At 37.3% G+C, this 21,570-nt stretch overlaps 1 protein-coding gene across 1 annotated transcript in view; it reads right to left on the reverse strand.

Moving 5' to 3' along the window:
* Window positions 1-4,176: 4,176 nt before the first annotated feature.
* KAT6B (lysine acetyltransferase 6B) overlaps window positions 4,177-21,570 on the reverse strand; it is a 110,943-nt gene continuing 93,549 nt past the window's right edge. Inside the window, 5 exon segments of the mRNA XM_017746330.1 lie at window positions 4,177-8,319; window positions 9,980-10,280; window positions 11,501-11,767; window positions 12,369-12,528; window positions 14,295-14,526. Coding sequence (XP_017601819.1) covers window positions 5,834-8,319; window positions 9,980-10,280; window positions 11,501-11,767; window positions 12,369-12,528; window positions 14,295-14,526 — 3,446 coding nt within the window. The 3' untranslated portion in view covers window positions 4,177-5,833.

The following is a 21,570-nucleotide window of genomic DNA, read 5'->3' on the forward strand; positions in this document are numbered from 1 at the left end:
CATTCCTGAAGAAATCTTGCAGGAAAAACACTGATTTGTTTAGTCCAGAGTCCTGAAGGGTTTCACAGGAGTTTGCCTTTTTGTGCTGCTTCCTGGCATACTTGTTTCTTTTTTCACAGTGATAATCTAGGGCAGCACAGCAGTTAGAGAGCCTCTACATGAGGATCAACTACACCATGAGAACTAGAAACAAAGCAATACCCTTGAGAAGGTCAGATGCATAAGCAGCTACACTGGACAACAATTCAATGATATACATACACATGACATTGCAGAACTTTCAGTTTTAAATTGCTTAACTTGTCCTAAATCCTTCAACTGCCTGAATCATGTCCTTTACATTGTTATGATGAAGTTCAACACTGAACTTGTACAGCTCCAATAGCCCCCTAAATAATAATGGATTATAATCTGTTCTAATGAGATTTTAAAAAAGGCAAGAGACACCAATGAAGCCTTTAAAAAAATGCCTCAGTGACCTTTCTTCCAGCAGAAGAAAGCTGCTGCAGTGCTTCCAGACACTGTTTAGATCTATCACTGCCAAATGTTTCCTCCTATCTCAGCTTTAATAGGTCATTGTCCTCCTACATAGTTACATTTGTTAATAATTGCATCTGTTGACAGAAGTGGTGCTAATACACTAATGGGGACACCAGACCCACTTTTCTGCCTTAACTTATTCCATTTACCCTATTTGATACAAATGACCACCGTGTTTTGAAACAATGAGAGTTTTGCCAGCATTTGCTATTCTTAAAATGTATGTCAGAGTAGGATCACAATTAAGCCACGTTCACCTTTGCTGCATCTACAAAAAGGTGAGGTCCTCGCCCTCCCTACCAGAATTTTACCTAATTCAATCTATTGGGTAGGAGGCATTTGCTCAGTGCCTGAGAGGCACTTGGCCATGACCTGGCCATCAAGCACACAGGAGAGTTCTCTTGGTCTTTACCAGCTGACAAAAGACTTTGCAACTTTGGTACAGTATGAACTGTGTAAGTATTGGATACTTGTGAAAAAAAAAATACAGGGCAGAAATGTGCCACTGAGAACTGCAAGGATATGCTACAAACCAGAGTTGAGCACAACTTTATTCTATTTTTTGTAGATGTTAACAATGCTTCACAGGCTTGGAATCTCTAGTGTGAAGGCCTTCCTATTCCTTCACTTCCTTTTGGGGCCCAAAACCCAGTAAATCGTGCATTTCCAAACACCACCTGTAGCCAAGGCTGCAGATACCCATAATACAATGCTTTTGATTTATCATTTGGATTTATCTGCATAATAAACACCTTATCTTTAAATTCTCAGAAAAGCAGACATTTAATATAACTAAACTACTACCAAATCCAAATTAGACATCACAATGTGAACAATATTCATGATAGAGATACACAAACTCTGGGACTTTGAGCAAATTAAGTAGCCCTATACCTGTATTAGGAGGGGAAAAAAAAAACCACTGAAAAAGCCCCCCAGAAATAATTGGGAACTCAAAGGGAGTAATTCAATATTTCAAAAATAAATAAGCACTCATGATGTGAGTTTAGAGTAAAAACATTTTTGGATGGGGTCCCGCAACTCTTCCTGCCTACTTCCATAGCCCTTCAAATGCACCTTTTCAGACCACCTTATTGTCTACTGCAGTTTAATTCACAGCCAGACACAGAACAGTTCTCCCAGCCTTGTGTCAGACAGACCTGCCTTGCATGGCCCTGCTTTCATTTACACTGGCAGCAAAAGCTGAAATTTTTTTAGCATTTGCTTTAGAGACAGGAATTCTGTACCAAACGATAAACTAAATGATAACAAATATCTGTGATGATTTCCCTTTGTCAAGTTACAGGTTGTCTTCTTTCTTGTATCCTGCATGAGAGCTTGATGACTGCTGTAACTGAAAGAGGACTTGTAATTGATTTACACGCATAATTGATCACCCTCAGCTCTACAGAAAATTGCCAGGGCCATTCTTTCTATTTACCATGCTGATATAAATGGAGTTTGTTTCCATTCACCACCCTGCCTGATGGACAAATTAAACAGCTTATAAAACTGAGAGACACAGTGATCTAACATGGAAGATTAGTACCTTTAGCAGTCCTTCATTTCTGTTTATATCAGAGATTCTTACAATGTTAGTAAAAAATCAGTTGCATTTTGCCCACAGCTAGGGGATCAGATAGCCTGAGTGCAACAACACTTACCTTTCCTGTCTTTGCTAACGGGCTGAGTGCAGCTCCCAGGAGCACTGTCATTTGGCAGCTTCCAGATTAAGTATGTCCTGCTCCAAAGACAAGTACAAAGACAAGAACCAGGTCTTGCCTGAAGGACTCAGCTGGCACAGCTGTGCCTACTAAGTAGTTTTGAAGTAAACATACTTTTCATTTACTTCCCAGCTTTTTTTGCCTACTGTTCTCCCAGAATTAATGGGACTTAATCAGAAAAGCAGAAGTTCTGGAACACCTGACTTCCACAAAGTGAGGCAACTCTTGCAAGCTGCTGATCAGCTGATTAACGAGCATCAGCAGCACCGACTCCAGCTACGAGCCAGGTCTGCAGGTAACACACACACGGAACAAGGCAAGTTGATTTCCTTGTTGCCAACCACCAGTAGCATCGAGCATTCTGTAAGAGTGCATGGCCAAGGAAGCTGCCTACACTTCACAAGAATCATCTATTGCCATTTTCTGAAGAATTTTTTTGAAGACAGTAAAGCAAGAGCTCATTCCCCTCTGGGATGGTGCTAGAGCACACAGTCAAAACTGACACTCCAATGTGCACACAAGACAGAGAACAAGTACATCTGTCAAGGAAAAGACAACCTTCTTATATATCAGAAATTTTAGTGCAGTAATGCAATTCACAGCTAAGCAGTCATTATGGGAAAAGATGCAGGATAGTCCCTTGTCCTCCTGAAAGGAATTAAATTCTGAAATAACAAAATTCTATTGGAAACTTGCCTGTTGTGTGCACACTACGCATCATTTCCCAAACAACTTTTAACCCGTATATTGTAAGTACAGAATTTTAGCAATATGCTGGAGTTGGGATGCTCTATTTCAGGTTAGCAAATATTTGAAATGGTAAGAAGGTCTGATTTGTCTGTATGTTACAGGCTTCGAAACTTGAAACTAAACAGCAGCAGATAAAGACCCAGGTGCCTTTTTCATTCACTGTAAAAACACACAAATGAAAAATCACAGAACATAATGCTACTTTGAGATACAATTATTTAACAAAGATAGGGTCCTAGCTAAACACACCTGAAGGCTGCACATAACTGTGTTGAGTTCCACTTTCCTTTTCCTAAGCATAAAAAAGGCAAGTTACTTTGTGAAGATGAAAACAAAGTTTAAGTACTATGAATACTCTCTGCCTTCAATCAACAAATTTGACAATGTAAGGGCATGAACCAAGATCTTTGCTGTATTGTGCTCTCCTAATCAAGTGTTCTGAACTTCTAAAACACAAGTTACTGCAGATTACCATTGGACCAGCAATTTTAGCTCTCATTCAGATTCACTATTTTAGACTGCTGCTCCATTGTATTAAAATTGAACAGGTCGTGCACATGAATCTGTAGTATCAGTTTCTTGATTTGGTACCATCACACAATAATGGTTTTATTTAAAGAAATACACATTTCTTTGACTTTTAGATATATGAAATACTACCTTTAAAGCTGTTTTATATACTGGAATGGGGACACAGTTTTCAGTCAAGATGGCCAATCTTTTCACCTTCACAACCTTACTGCAGTGACAGTGGCAACATCCACATTAGAAGCATTTTGAAAAATTATCACAAGGATTTTTTCTGGTGTAGATTCACACATACCACATTTGAATTTGTCCACTCATGAGATCCACATATAGACAGCCTTCTTGTCTTTAACAGACCTTCCATTGCTAGATGAGAAATGCTCATCTCTGTGTATGTTTGTGTGCCCATATACATGCATATACACAGAACCCATAGATTCAATGCAGAATTTGCATCATCTTGTCACCCAGCAACAATGACAAAGGAAGAGATTACAATTCTGTCATTAACATACAGTTCAAACACCATGTCTGTTACTATCATATATCCTTTTATATATATATATGTATATATATATTCACACTTTCTATAGGAAAGAAGTTTCATACATTAAATATTGACAACCTTGTAAGGTATTAAATACATATTTATTCAATATTTTATTAAGATTATTAAAAAAAATAATCTTAGCTATTCTTTATTTTCACAAGGTGTATGCAATTATGATGAGTAACCTACGCTTAAGCTCTAAACAGCCTAATCCAAACCCCACCAGCTTTAATGGGCTTTAGATCAAGCATGTGAGAGCACCGTAACAAACACTGCTTCAGGAGGTAATTCCATGCAACATCAAACTATGACAAGACACAAGAGGCTAAAAATGGCTCATCATAATTTATTTTATGTTAAAATGTACAGCTTGGGGGGGGGGTGTAGTTTTTTGCAGTTTTTATTTTTGTTGCTTGGGTGGGTCTTCTGTGGGTATTTTTTAAGTGACTGACTAAAAAGATAACAGATAAATACAAGAGTGTCACTGGGTCCTATTTTTACATGTATCAAGCCTCTTCTGTTCGGCCCTTACAGTCACTCTGTACAGGTACAAAGGCTACAAAAAAGGAAGCAATATAAACAGACACAAATAACTTTTGCTTTTTTACATGCGATCTGTAAGCTTAGTTTGAGCTATTCACACGCTACTGCTCTATTTTTTCCCTTAAAAAATAACTCCAATATTTTATAAAGATAGAAAAATCTACAGATGGAATGAAAATGTAAAGTTAGAGGCATTTCCATAAAATAGCAACTTTACACCAAATTCACTACTTTTTTTTTTTTTTTAAATCCTGCCAAGTATTTGGACATATACGAAAATGTTTCAAAACTTGACAAATAAACACTGAGATGTTTCAATCAACAGAAAAACATAACAGTTTTTATAAAACAGAAAGCTGCCTTTTTTCCTACCCCAGCCCCAAAGAAACTGGTCACAAAAATGGAAAAGAGTCTCAACTTTACACTAAACATACAGCAATAAAACCCTTTGAACTAACCAAAATGTGAATAGCTTTTGCAGCTTTTTTTTATTATTTTTACAAGTTTTATAATTAACAAAAATATAATTCTGGTTTTTTTACCCCTCAAACTAGGGTAACCTAATCAAGGCAAAAAAATTAAGAAATGGCTTACTGTTAAGCACAACACTTGTACAGTACTACAAAATGCACTGTCACTAACAAAGACATTAGCGGCATGCAGAAGTGTCACCTTCAGAAACAAAATAATACAATAAAAGAACTGCTAAAAGGCATTTACATGTGGGGAAAGGAGAGAGAAAAAGCTCATGATCCAGTACTGTCTGATAGTTTTGGAGTCTATTTATCCACATTTTTAATGGGAGCAGGCACATAAAATGGCTCTGAACCATCAGCTGCTGTGTAATTGCAGTTCATAGAAAGAGTTCTTCCTTTCCAGAGAACTTCAAGCTCAATGAAATAAACGAAAAATGGAAAACCACCTAATTCCCCCCAAAGAGAAGTTAAATCTCACAATGTTAAAAAATAAACAAAAAAACCCAAAACAGAACAAAACAAAACAAAATAAAAAAAAAACCCAACAAAGCAAGAAATAAACGAAAACTTGTATAAGGCTTTCTGCTGCATACAGCTTTTAAATGGTGCCAACAAATGTATTTGCATTCACACCAATTGCTGGTTTTGAAATCGTACTCTCCAAAGGTATTTGTGCAGATCTATCCCATACGCCGGTTTGGTAGTGCGTCTCTCCCAAGGGCCTACCTTCTCATGTAGGATCCATTGAGAGACTGTTTGGACATGCCTGTGTTCATGTAGCCGTGGTGGCCTGGAGGAGTGTACATCATGTTACTGTGGGGTGCTGTCTGCATTGGCTGCTGTGCATATGGCTGAGTTCCCATCATTCCCATCTGCATCTGCATAGGGTACTGGGGGGTTTGATTCATATACCCATGATTACTGTGATAGCCACTATTCATCATTGGCTGGGACATACTGTAACCGTTCATAGCATTAAGGGTATTCATATTCATGTTCACTGAATTGACATTATAAGCAGGGGCTGGCATCAAATTTACACTCATGTTCATGCCGCGCTGCATTGTTAAGGTCCGTGCGGGCCCTTGCATGGCCACAGTCTGTGAAGCTCGCCCATAAATTTGTGGCTGATGGGCTGCAGCAGTGGGTGGCAGCGGTGTGGATTTGGTTCTTACAGAGACATGACCTTTGCTGGCCATCTGAGTCTGCAGTCTTTGCGTGTGGGATATTCCAATATTCGATGAAGTCATATTACGCTGCAAAAGGGGAGGCGGCAAATTCATGGGAGGAGGAGTAAGGTTGGGGGGAGGGGTCATGGTAGCCTGTGCTTGGGGTCCTCCAGGAACAGCATGTGGAGACTGAGAAAGCTGAACAAGCCCTGTGTTACTTAAGGGGGCAGACAAAGAGGCACTGTTTGCATAGGAAGTTACAGCAGCTGAATGGCTGTAAGGCAAAGAATGATCCATAAGCGTATTAGTTAACTGTTGCAGTTTGGCAAGGCTGAAGGTGGCAGATGGCTGTGAGTAATGCCCTGCTCCAAATTCACTCTGCCCCATTCTTTCATATAATCCAATGTTGGCATTGCTAGTCTCAGGGATTTCAGTCAACTGCATAGGTGGCGTAAAATTAGCAGCCATGCTGCACTGGGATAACTGTTGGTTGCTGCTTGGAGGCCTTTCAACAACACAGCCTTGGGGAGATTTTACATTACAAGTGGGAGGAGAATTGATGTTTGCTTGTTGCATCATACTGCAGCTTCCATTAATGTTAGACATCTGCTGGGTCACTGCACAGCTACTCTGCGTTAGGTTACTAGATGTAAGGCTACTGTATGAGCAACTGTTTTGAGAAGAGTTGTTTCCACAGATACTACTACCCATTGTAGAATCATAACTGCTTGGGTTTTCATAGTTTTCTGTGGTGCTCTCAATACTTCCTAAGTCACTAAACCCACTATCCACAACTTGCTGCGAATGATCAGAAACAGAGGGAACATCCATCATTGGGCTGGTCTCCATGTTCTGTAGAGACGGCACAGAAATGGCACTTTGATCTGGGCTGATCTGAGCATAGCTGTTCTCTAAAGGAGCAACATTTGGACTATTAACAGAACGAACTGACTGGCTGGGATGAGAGTGCACAGATGAAACTGGGCTGCTGTGGTCAGACTGCTGACAGTCATCCAGTGTGGTCATTTGGGGACTTTGGTCATTGTGGGCATAGTTCTGCAAACTTCTACAGGCCTCTTGAGTCTCTGCACAGTCCTGAAATGTATCTTCATGTTCACTTGTTTCTTGGGTTAGAGACTGTACTGCTTGAACAGTCTCTGAGTCAATCTCCATGGTCTCAGTACTCTCTCCCTTGAAATCGGAATGTAATTCTTCACCAGCTTTTTGGTCCTGGTTGTTGTCTGCATGATCATCATCAGATTCAGGCACTGGGTCTGAATCTGTAGCAAGTTCTTTCTGGTCACTTTCACACTCATCAGCTGCAAGGTCAACACCACAATCCATTAACTCCTCCTGATTTGAATTACCAGTTTGAACATTTACTTCTAAAAAAGATTGCTGGGTTTCCAGCATTTCTTTGAAAGCTTCACCAGGCAATTCCTCTTTCTCCACTTCTGTTGAACCCATGTGACTATCATCTTCATCATCTGCATCATGATCCTCATTGTGAGAAGGCTCTTCATCATCTTCCTCCTCTTCCTCCTGATCATCCAAATGCACGGACTCCTCTTTTTGCACAAAAACTTCCTCTGCTTTGTCTTTTTCTTGATCTTTTGAATTGATTCCATCTTCTTCTATGCTCCTTTCTTCTTCCCCAGCTTTCATGGTATCATTTTCTTGTTTTTCAAAGGGATCACTGGATGGATGCAGAGGTTCAGGTTCTACCTCTTTCACCTCATCATCTGGTGGTGGTAATGCTTCAATAGGTTCTTTAACAGCTTCCTCCGTAACAGCAGGAACTGAACAGGGCTTGTCTTCAGCTACTTCCTTTTGTTCCTCCACCAGCACCTGGTAGTCAGGCTCCATGGGAGTCTCAGGTGGAGTATATAAATTAAGCTTAAAGCCAGGTTTTCTTTCTTTGCTTTGCCTCCACTTAGATGGACCACGCTTAACTCCTTTGGGCCAACCCTGCTTACTCTTTAAAGGTTCAAGATTGTCTTTAGTGCTTTCTTCCAACACAGCTACATCCTCTGTATTGTCTTTGGGAGGTAATAGAGAAAAAAAAAAAAAAAAAAGTCTTAGCTTGCAGACTAATCAATATTTCCCAATATAAAACTGAAAATAATTTATAAACTCAAAATGTATTAAGAAACCATGAAACAAGAGTTATAAACAGATCTCAAACCACAGTAGAATGATGTAGTATCTACAGCTCAAACACACTACACAGATATGTTATTGTTTGGTGGCCTTTTAACAGACACTAGCAGAACCACCATTTATACACTAGAAGAATCCCAGAGATTTAAATGTCAAGACATGTAAACTAATGCAAATACTGTCCAAATATTTGATTTTCAACCTTTGGTTTTAGAATAGAAGTATGCCTTCACTTTATATAGACATTGATCTAACATATATTCATCTTTTCTGACAGTAATGACATGAAAGTCTGGAGTTTCCTCTGTGACCATTCTGGAGGACAAGCTATAATAAATATATAATTATGCTTTAATACCAACACTGAAAAAAGGTGATTCATTCTAGTACTATCTCACGGGCAACATATCATGACACAGCTCACAACAGATGATAGAAGGCAAAAGATAGTTAAAATTAAACACAGAGTGCATCAGAAAGCTAAATTAATCCATTAACTATAAAAAAAGGACCCAAACACATTTGCCTCTTTCCTTTCTCCCCAGATACTACTTACATATACTCTAGAAAAAAGGAGAATTACCAAGATACAACATGCTGAACTTGGGAGTGTAATGGCTTCAGTGATACTTCTGTATTGTGATGATGTGGTCCATGGGCAAATACAAAACATTAGTCTAGTTAAAACAGTGCAAACCTGACCACTGGGGCATAGCTGGAACTTGCTACAATTAGTTTAATTAGCTTCTCTTGAGAAGCTGGAAAAAGTGGCAACATTCTCATGTACCACATCACACAATAGCTGTTTGAAATAGAAATCAGCCCATGATGATACTTCCCATGCAATTGCAAAAATACTGAAGTAGTACCTACTGGCTTCTTAGAGAAAATACACAGACCTGAGAATCTAGTAATTCATTCTGGAATTAAAACTCATAAGCAGAATTTGAGGGCCAGGAGGTCAAGGGAAGAGTGTACGTTCAGAATAGCTCATCAGTAGTTTCACTATCCATCCATGAACTTTTCTGACAGGAAACATCCTTGAAATCAAACTGGAAAAGCAGCTTTGAAAGGACACAGTTAAAACTGTCTGTCTCTTTCATGGGGGGAAAAAACCCAGGATCTTGGTGCTGAGGATATATTATTCCACAGAAGCAACAAACATTTCACTGAATTACCAACAGTGCTGAATAGAAAGATACTTGTGTAAATTGAATCTTACTTTTTGCTTGTATCCTTTACCACTGATACAAAAACTATATTGGACAATATTCCAGTGCTACCCTTTGCACTGTTAAGTATGAAATGCCCTGTTGCAGGGACATAAAAGTTGGTTTTGACAATATGACAAGAACTTCTATGCCTCAGACTGGAAAAGATTTGTTTCCTGAATGCAAAAAGCAAATTATAATATTATAATAATAATGGCTAAATACATCTCATTAAAAATTTCAAGATTTATGACAAAAATAAACACTTCTTTAGAAGGCCACCCAACAAAATTAATTTTGTGAAGATATAAGAACATTTTAAGTTTACCTGTACAATTTTCATCACTCCTGTAACAATGAATATCTTTCTCCTCCTTGTTCTGCTCTTCTTCCTCCTGTTTCTGCTGCCCAGGTTGATACTCAAAAGCTTTTCTAATCACAGGCTTCAAGTCATCATCTTCTCCATCCATCTCCCAGCTGGGCTCCAGCTGCGGCATGGGACGCTATTCATCTGAGTTATCAAATGGCTCATTCAACACCTCTGTTGTTTCAGAAATTGTCTCTGTTGTAACACTGCTGTTTATCCTTCTGCGCTTACGGCCCCTTTTCTTTTTCAGTATGAAAGGTCTCTGAAAAATAATTCCACAAATAAAACTCTTCCTACATTCCCGTTCGTTAACTGATTCTGGACATAAATTTTTGTAGAGTGAGTTTACAATAATCTATTTACTCATTCAAAAAACCACTTTATGTTGCATCAAATTCAAATGTAGACAATCTAAAAGTAAAATGTCTAAACAGTTAAAATAGGTATGTATACATGCATACAAACCTTTCTGTAAGTAAAAGTGAAGGCTAGAATTTTCTTCCTATTGTAGTGTCTTTTACCTTCTTCTGTCAAATAATATTCATAGCATTATTACATAAACTGTACTCACACATTTTTCCTCTGTAGATTTATAATTCCCCAACAACCTTCACAAGTATCAAAGCTTATTCTTCTACATTTCAGATTTCTGCTATTTTTAGAAATAAGTATGTACACAGAAAAATAGGTAACATTGAGGAAGTGCACCTCAAGAATCCTACAGATGACTGCTATTAAAAAAAAAACTGTTCAAGATTTTGTTTTCCTATTATTATACATTCTCCAAGATTTATAGTTACTTTAAAGTAAGCTCAGTTAAAGTATAATCAAAGGGACAATCCAATTTCCTAATTCTCACCAGAGACACTTCAATACATAGGCTGAGTGCTTTAAAATTTTTGGGATTCTTAAGTTTACTAATTTAAGCAACTCAAAGAGTTGATTTTTTCAAAGAAATTAAGAATTACGAAAACATGGCAGTAACCAGAATTTAACATTTAAATTAGAAGAATACGGGTAAAAAAAACCCTCTTGTTTTAACAGCAGTTCTTTTGAAAACTTTATGCCCCTTTTAGGAGTTCCTATAATAAAAAAAAAAAAAAAAAACCCCAAAAAAAACCATAAAAAGATAAACCCCACAAGCTGGACTCCATCTTAATACAAAAAAAGAAAGAACCATTAAAATATTGAACCAATACCAATGCTAAACAGCAGAGGGCAATCTCTAGTTTAAAAATTAACAGGAAATTCTGATTTTTTAATGTCACTAGTATTTTATAGTTCTGTGAAAAATCCTAAAGACAAAAAATGGGATGGAGTGCATAAAGGAGAAGAGAGGAGTAGTTAAGTGTCCAAATAACACAAAAAGGATTAAAACAGCCTAACAAATGTTTGTAGAAAGCCAGATTGTTATTTTGATGATAACAATTTGATTGAAATCGGATACAAGTGACTTTGCACAAAACCACTGAAGTAACACACCTTTCTTTTCATGGCCAGTGACTGGGGCTTTGTCAGCCGGGGAGGTGAACTCTGTTGATTCTCATCCCCGCCATCCTCCTCACTGCTTTCTTTAGAGTGTTCTGTGGATTGCCCTCGCTCCCCCACCACTGCCACACTTTCTGGAGATCGCAAGTATTTATTTTTAGATTGTACTTTTGCAGGTGATTGCCTACTATTAGTTCTTGTGGAGAATATTTCTTGCTCTTCCTTTTCCCAGCAGCTAGCTTGTTCCATAAGACGCTCAGCCTGAAGGGTTGAGGTTAAAATAACAGGTCACCGAAACAGCATTTACTTAGCCGTATCTTTTACATTCAGCTAAATAGTTAAAATAAGTCAACCCTGATTAGCACTGCTGGCTAACCTAGCAACAACATTTCAGCTGAATCATCTAGTTGTTCCTTTACAACAGTTAACAGATAACAAACCAAAGAAGATTGCATTTCATGGGATATTTAGCACTATTAATGATGCAGCGAATTGATTTAAGTCCTTTAGCACTACATTACATGCCTACTGACTGGATCACTTTGAGCAAGTTGAGAACACAAAGAATCGATTGACAGTGCAGCCCCTGAGCTCTGCACCAAATTTGATCTGATTACATGCTCTTTGACTACCTCAAGAGTGATAAATACAGCTCCACGACAACTGATTCACATTTTAAGTTTTCATATTCATCCCCCCAAAGTTACCATGTGTTGCTATACAGATTCCAAAAATTCTGCATTACAATATCAGTATGGAGTGGTCAAAGTTAAATCTGCTCTATTTAAGACAGTCTAATGTTGAATATTCAAAATTATGAAAACCAAAGGAAGAGAAATTCAGAACACGTCTCTGATATTACCTCCTTTTCTGCTTCCCTCTCTTCTTCAGAAACTGCAGCATTAGAAACTAACAATGGAGTCCATCTCAAGCTTTCAGGATCTACTTCATTGATACGTGGATTCGCTTTCAGTTTCTCCATATGACTTGAAATCAGCTTTTCCCTTCTAATAATTACAAATCTACAAGCAAATAAACAGTAATTTTTAGAAAGTGATCTCCTAAAACAGCCTTTCTACAGGTGAAATCCTTTTGCAAAACAACCTGTGAAAAAAAGATGGGTAAATAAAAGGATCCATCAAACTAAAAATACCAACTGACACACAGCGATAACATGCTTACACTACTGACTGTTCACTGAGAAAAAGTGAGGAAACAATAGTTTATGAAGTGAAAGCTCAATATTAACCATCACTGGGGCAACAGAGAGAAAGTAAAGGTTTTATAGTTGACTACTCTAAACCTAATTCAAGAGGTTTAGTGTTGGCACTTGAATCACTGCCAGAACAATTTCCAATTTTAATATTATATACAAACACAGATAGAAATCACTGTGGATCATCAAGTCAAGAGTGAGAAAGTCATAATGTTACAGCTGAGATGTAAGCTAACGGGACAAGAAAGCAAGTCAGAAGCACAGGTTTTCTAACGAAGCATACAAAGGTACTTTAGTCCTGTGCTAATGAGGTACAAAACGACTTTCCAATTACTATGAAGTGGCATATCAAAAGTAGGTAAAGACTAATAAAATAGCACAGTATGCTAATCTATTAGCACATATCCCACCAAGCTGCCCTGTTACAAAGAACTATACAATTTTAAACAATAAAGATGAGCAAGAATTTCAAGTGCGGTAAAAATCAGGTTGGTTAAGTAACAATATTCTCTCAGTGAAAAACAAAGTTTAAAAAAGAAATCAGATCCAGAACCCTTTCCCCAGAATTGTGACAAACTTCTACTTTACTACATGAAAGAAAAATTTCCCTTAAAATACATTTGTCCTCAGGTTGTCCATAACTAAGTACTCCAGAAAGTTAAGGGTTTAATGCAATGACCGCGCTCCTCTTACCTACTCTCATACACCATCTTGTAAGCTGATCTCCTTTTTGAAGACTTGCATTCTTACTGGCTCAAAAATTACTGGCTTTGAACACTAGTACTGGGACACATAAAAGTTACTGAGGCTGAACTTTTCCTGATTTTAATTTTACTTTTTGGCAAGCCAGTGTTTGAAAGGCAGCTTTGCTTAATTATAAAGTTTCTATGATTGGAATATCCAGAAAGAATTAAGATCATCTTCAGAAACACAAACACCATTGAAAGTCATTTAAGACATTTTATGGAAAGAAACAGACCAAACAAGAACAACAACCCAGTTAAGTTCTAAAATATCCATCAAAATCATTAAGAAAGAAGATATTCACAAAACAAGAACTCACCTTCTCAGTGCACTGACTTTCAACATTGATTGTAACATTAAATAGAAACTTGCATTACCAGTACCTTGAGCAGGAGCACTTCACATAGAGCTGATCTGATCCCATGGTTTACATGAATTCAGCAATGATTGAAAGAGGGGGTGTGGAAAGAGAGACTGCCACCCACAAAGACAAATTTTTCTCTCACTAGTATTCAAAGCAAAATATTTGCACAGCAAGAGCTGGGAACACTAAGGGAAGATCATACTGAATGAAACAAAATTCTTAACTGAAAATGTTTCGAGCTGGCCACATACTTCCAATAACCATTAACATGAAAGAGCATCCAAAAAATCATCAGGAAGAAAAGCTCTTTATGTAAGACCCATCTGTACTGACTTCTACAATAAGATGGTTATTACTCATTTTACAGTCAAACTTTTCCACAGACATTTTTCACATCAACTGTTTTGGAAGTAGAGAATGTTTTGTCTCAGTATTTTAAAAAAATGTTTACAAGATTCACTGACCTATCTTCTCTTTTATCTATCATGCTATGTTGCTGCAAGGTTGTGGCAATATCATGCGGACACATTCCAGTAGCTCGGCTCATTCCTTTGATGCTGATTTGTTTTTCATGGTGGCAGTTCAGGTATTCCAATATGACACTTTTCCAATAAGCCAAGTATGAGAGACGACCCAGATCGGACAATGGCTTTTCAGGGGATCCTGCTTGACCCTCTCTTCTAGAAAGTAAATAGCCTAGAATAAAAATAAACAGGATACCTTATGGAGATAACAAAAGCAAGGAATTTTAACTAGCCCTTAAGAAAGCTGGAATTAATACAAAACATCAGCATGACTGATTCAACTACTGAAAACTCTTGCAATTACAGAAATCCTCTCCACAAAAGAGATGAATTTTCATCATTATAGTGACATAGGAAAAGATCAAATCCTTGCGAGTGACTCAGATCTTATGTTATGAGAATCAAATATTAACCAAAAACTCTAATTGCAAGGCAAGGACAAGAGGGAAAAGCCAACATGTTTTGGAACAGGTCCCATCATGCATGTTCTCCTTTAGAACTACAACTCTCTGGCCTTTTGAGAAACTTTTACACCTGAGTTACATCACTGAAGCCAAAAATATTCCAAAGAATCTCAAGAGCAGGTATCATGGGTAATATCAGTTAAGTCATTTTTCTTCAAGAAGCCCCAAGTGACATAAGTTTTTGATTAAACAGCTAGAAGTTGTATTTTGGAGGTAACATAATTCACAAGATGAATTATTCAGAGAATTAGTTAGGAGAAATAATTAAAAAATAATCTCCCTTAATTCATATTTAAGAACATTCACATAATTCCTGCTTGCAGTCTTCAAAACAGTAACAGATCCACTATTACACAGTATACCACCTTCATTTTATATTCTATGTATGTTGTAAGTCCCTTTTAACTCTTCACCTTTAAGAGGATTTTACTATTTAGAGTAGAATATGCCTGCTTGGAGATAACAGAAGATGCCACCAGTAAAACTATTTCAGTATAGAGAAAAAACCCACAATTAAGGAAAGGTATTCTTTCACAGTCATTCATCCCTCCACAATACATATTCTGCATTGTGCCTTTATAAAAACTGCCAACACACAGGCCTTAAACAACCAGGCTTACAAAATGCTTACTCCACCATACACAGACATTATGTTTATGGAATTACATTACTCAAAGTCAGTTCGAATCCACCAAAATATACAGTTCTTGCACCTTCCAATATTCTTAAATACTTTTTTCCTCCCTCAAATTTTTCAAACTCTTATTTTTCAAAGACTGATTTAAAACATATCTAGCACAGTCATGTCATGTTCGTTAAACAAATCCTACTAACCTCTTCAAAAAGTTACTCCTGATCAAATTAGCTATAAATTAAAAGTGTATGATTAACATCCAGGTTTAAGAGAAGCAGTGGCTGTTTCCTCATTTTGCTGTATGGTCTACCATATACAAACCATACACACACAGAGGTATTTTTCTTAGATAAAACCACAAAATACACACATAAATATATGTATATTTACTCTGCCTGAAACACTGGTCTTCCCTTCCTCAGATAAAACAGAAAAGGTCCACAACAGAATTTAGAAGAAACATACACATATATGCATCGTAGTCTAATCACCAGTTTACATAAAGAAATTTATATAGAAAAGCAGACATCCTACAACATTTCAAGTGATCACAACATAGATACTGAAATAAGTAGTGTGCCTTTCATATCGATTAGCATGATTTGTGATAAAATGCCAGAGCTTCAGCATACCATCTCACATCTGCCTACCTCTACAGAGCTACATGAAGCCTGCCTACATCTGCATGGTACCACCAGAAACTCAGCAAGTAAATTTATTTTGTTTTACAGAAGGAACACTACCATAAAAATTAAGGAAGTGAAGGTATTTTAACATTTAAAATTGCAGCATATTAAACTTTTTTATAACTAGATGATACATTTTAGTACATCTTGGTACTACATGCAGCTACTGTTGACAGGAAACATCAAATTTCACATTCAACGCCACAGTGCATCTTCAATAATTTGAAGGTAGAGAATTGTTGCTTTAATTCCAGCTGCACAAAAGCAGAACTACAGTGTATAGCCTGTTCTGCTTAATTTTAAACAAAGCTTCACTTGTATCAAGAAAGAATTCTGGATCAGCTTGTGTACAACACACAAAACCAAATTTTATACTAAGATGACACTGCCCATAAAAAAAACCATGCAAACCTGCGGTAGGAGAAGTAGTGACGGAAGTCTCAACACAGGAAAAGAGAGGGAGAATAACCTAGATTTTAAAAATGAGGAGAACTTAGAGCTGCTTCAAGTAACTTTACAGTTTACACTACCAACTTCACATTCAAGCAGTCTTGGGCACTAATAGAAAGTGTAGGGTATTTGCAAGACCTAGATTTCATTCTTGCATTTCACTACACTTTGAAGTTACTTTGACAAAAATTCTTCCTCTACTTTCATTTTCCTCATAGATAAGGGGGCTGCACCTATAATTTCTTGGTAAACATATTATGAAGCTGAATAAGAAACTGCTATCCAAACAAAAGTTTGGAATCATTAGTTAGGCAACCACAAGTACCTTTAGAGTTTTACTAGTACATCCTGGCTCATTGTACCTTTCCTGTGTCTGGGGATTTAAAGACTAGTTCTTAGTGCTCATTTTCACTCTACATTAAAGTGGAGAAACTTTACCTGCAGAGCAGTAACGTCTGTCAGTATTCTTCCCCTACCTTTCTAAAATATAACCTATGCTTTTCCAAGATACTCACATTCTAGAGGATCAAAAATATAAATCAGAGGTAACAGTCTCAGTTACATGTAGCACACACTGACTAGAAAGCCTCTCAACAGATTCTGTGATTTGAATGACACCTATTAAATTAAACTTACTGAAGAGATGCCAAGTAATTGATCTAAGAGTTGCAGGTAAATAAAAACCACTGATTTTGGTAGCTTGTGTATCTACCCTGAAGCATCTGAAATGAGCACCATATGCCCCCGTTAAACAGATACCTGCAATCTCACTGTGTCGACCTAATTTTAATAATGGATAGCCTCCAAGTGGCAACCTCAAAGAACTTTCGTAAGATATAATTTTTGATATCAGATTATGAACAATAGCAACACTCACAGAACAAAACAGAGCTCCTCACCACTCACCCCCAAGAGTAAACAAGTCAAACTGTATGCTACACAAAAAAAGAAAACCACAACAAAATGTAAGACCTAATCAAGAACAAAGAGTCTTCTATCTTATCTTCTGGGCATAGAGTGATAGTATCACAAAATTCAACAGCCAAAATACCATGAGTTATTTTTATTTCTTGCCTTATCTCTATCCTCCACGACGAAGCAACGCACCAAATGCGATTTACAGCCTTTGATTTCTGTCACACAAACCTCCCCAGAATCACTAAGGTTTCATCTTATCCAAGATTTGAAACAATTAGAAGAAATGCAATCTGAGAAAGGGAAAGTTAGTATAACATACATAAATTCTATGCCTTCAACACAAATTAAGGCGATAATTAGGCATTAAAACATTTAAACAAACTGACTTGTAATTATCTTGTAATTTCAATCTACAGCATTCCTAGTAATACCCCTGAAATAGCTACAGAATCCACAACACACTTATGTGAGAACAGAAACTTTAATACATCTGTGTCAGTCTCCAGAAACTTTCTTTAGTTAACTACTGATTTTATTATGCTTGGTTCTATATCTTCAAACAAGTTAAATAGCATGAAATCAGAGGTCTAGCTTGATAGCAGGACAGTGGCCAACAGAGAAATCCAAGGGACACATTGAAACTGGCAAACAGAATCAGTCTGGCTTCATCCAAATAATTGGAACCAACTAGATGATCTTAATGTCCATACTTATTGGAATTTTTTAAGAACTTGGTAAGATATGTTAAGTATCACTTCCTTCTGCAAGCAGTGCAGAGTCCATCTTCCTCCTGCATTCGCAAAAAAAAAAGCAGGAATTTATTGTCATGTCTGCTGCTGTGAGGTGAACAGACTTGTATCTCACCAGCTCTCTCCTGAAAATCTTCTACAAACCAGGATCACATCAGCCCCCTTTCACTCCTATGGCATGAAAACAGTTTTATGCATACTTCAAGTTACAAACTGCCATAAGCAGCTATTTCATTAAGTCTCTGCAAATCCCCAAGACACATCCTTCTTTCCTTACCACACACACTTCTAAACATCACTACCTCAGCTTTATAATATTAAGCATAAATCTCAACACAGTTTTAAATTTAGCTTGAGACAGCTGAATTGATTTTTTTTATCATCTGTTGAAGGAATACACTTGTCCTTTTGCTCTTAACATGGTAACAAATGCAGGCTAGCCTTCAAAGGTGTAAGACAATAGAGATGCAGACTGCACAGAGGCCAGTGGAATACAAAGCAGCAGCAAACAAAAACATTAAACAAGTGGTATACTGGGAAGGACCAAATGAACAAACTAAAGCTGACAGAAGGAAGTCAAATGAAGTTTGAAGATTTTTTTGAAGACACTCCTGCGATCTGAGTGCTCTCTATACATGCTTTATGTTCTATAGCAATGAAGAAATCAATTTACCATTTCATTTCACAGAATAGTTAAGGTTGGAAGGGACCACTGGAGGTCATCTAGGCCAACCTCCCTGCTCAGGCAGGATCCCCTAGAGCACATTACTCAGGACTGTGTCCTGACACCTTTTGAACATCTCCAGGACAGAAGACTCCACAACCTCTCCAGGCAACCTGTTCCAGTGGTCAGCCACCCTCACATCCATAATTTCTGATGAATAGTCAAAGAACAGACATCTAGATTGAAATGTTCAGTTTCCTTGAGTGCAATTAACACTGACCACAATCATTATAAAGCCATTAGGCTTTCAGTAAGCTCAGGAATTAATCTTGATTCAAGCAAACCAAAAAACCCAACTTGCAAACTGGATGTAGGTGTTTGAATTACACTTGTTTGTGTTCACCCAAGACAGCATGGTCACATTGTGGCTCAGTTACACACAGCAACAGCCAAACTGTAGTATGCATATTGCACAGGATTGAATGAAGACTTCGTGGTTTCCCATTCACCTGAGAAGCTAGGGAACTTCGCTAATATTAAAGTTTGAACAATTATTTTTGATGTAATTATATTTACTATTTCTATTTTAAAACCACCTAGAACAGTCCTAGAAATGCTGTATTTTATTATTAAATACAAAGATTACTTTGTTTAGCTTAAGAGCAAACAATAGTCAGTCAGTTAGCACCCACACTTTGGAAAATAAGTAACTATAGCTGAGTAGCTTCTAACAATGTGAAATGGAGGGTTATAGTTGGCTTGTATCACTCATCCTTTTATGAAAGGATCACAACATTTCTTGCCTTCTCCACTAGGCAGTACAGTTGTACATTTTACTGGAAATTCCACATAGCCAGAATATAATCCATCCAGAACATCCTGAGGCAGCTTCAACACTGTATTCTCCAGAAGATGCCACTAGCTGAAACTCTAGTATAATTTCCTGTGTTCTATTACCCATGTGCTCCCTTAAGGGAGTATCTGACATCGCAACCTCACCACAAACAACAGTGCCATATTCCATGGAGACTGTGCTGATCTAACACAATTCCTTCACTCCTTGAAATTCATTGCTAACAGACAAGCAGGTTCTTTGAGAACAGTACCACAAAGAGAGGCACTTCACTCTTTTGAGGACATCATGTATGGTGTTCAACTATTGTTCTGAAGTATCAGTGCATCACATTCTCTGCAGCAGGAAACAGAATCAGCAAAAATGTACCTGAATGGAAAACAGAGTACTGAATCTCATTCTGTCCCTGGACAAGTACTTAGGAACTGCAATTTCTTTCTCCTATGCTACTAGCAACAAATCCACATATTTGCTTTTCACGTATGGAGGCTAAAAACCAAAACAAACAGTCTTCAAAGTGGACCCCAAGGGTAGGGATTAATGAGTCCTACTTCTTAGCTAGAACACATTTTTTTGTCTGCTACAAAAAATCTGGAAATAACAGTTTACACTGTAAATTTGAAAAGTATTTTATCTGAGAGCCTGTGATCAAGGAAACAGTTTTATGTCTTATGTATCAATCACATCACACACTGGAGACAAACATAGTTCTGATCTTGTTTAAGAAGTCATGGTCAATATCACTTTCTAGGAAATCAATCATATCAATCTCTCCGAACAAGAAAGTTACAAATGCTAGTAAAGAAAGTCTGTTATATTCTTGTAATTGAGACAGAGCCCACTTTACAAAAGAAACAGCAGAAAGACAAATATCTTTAAACTGTGTCCTACCAGAGTATTCCAGCCCTTATCTTGGATTAGCATAGTTGTTCTAAAGAACACAACTTTCCACTCAAATTTTGTAATTCAAACCTGTATCTCCACTTTTCTTAAAATATCTACAGATAAGATTAGCTTTTACCTTAAAGAAAAGCTGCAACCAAATAGTCTTTCAAAAACAGAACCACACCAATGGAAAATGAGAGCTTTGCTTCACTGCAAAAACTCATTACAGAGTTACATCTTGTTTCATACCTTCACATTCACAGAAATATTAATAAACATAACACACGTAGCTGTGCAATAGGAGCAACTCTTACAGAGATAAGAGCCATACAGAAAATGCAATACAGCAAAGGTCCCTGGACCAGAATAACTCCTGAGTCTTTCAGGAGTAACCCTGTCAGTGGCTATTAACCTACTACTAGCCTTTGAACAAGAGAGGACTCAGCCTAAAAAGCACAAGAAGAAGCCACCTTGATGTAACCCTGATGAACATAATAAAGATTTCCTTTTTGCTATCATCTTCCATGTGTCCTAGTAAAATTACATGAGCATCATCATGGCACCTTTAAAGAGAAAAATTTCTATTTTTCTGTATTGGGAATCTTTACTTCATTTACATGGAAGAAATTGAGTCTCCACCTGTTAAAGTACGAAGGGTCAAAATTTAAGAGAAGTATCATTGCAAAACCCTTAATTTACTGCTTATATATTAAAATACCCACAAAATAAAGATTGTGTTATCATATCTGAGTAATCTTCCAATCATTTTTAAACCCGGAAAAACAGACTGTATGCTTGTAATATGTAATGACTGAGAATCAGGGGGAGGAACAGACCATATGAAGAAGCAAATTCAAATCTGTTAATGTGGCTTCCAACATGGAATCTCTTTTGCCACTGTAATTTGCCTCAC

Source organism: Corvus brachyrhynchos, unplaced genomic scaffold (genome assembly GCF_000691975.1).
Source record: "Corvus brachyrhynchos isolate BGI_N302 unplaced genomic scaffold, ASM69197v1 scaffold279, whole genome shotgun sequence".
In the NCBI taxonomy this organism is placed as follows: domain Eukaryota; kingdom Metazoa; phylum Chordata; class Aves; order Passeriformes; family Corvidae; genus Corvus; species Corvus brachyrhynchos.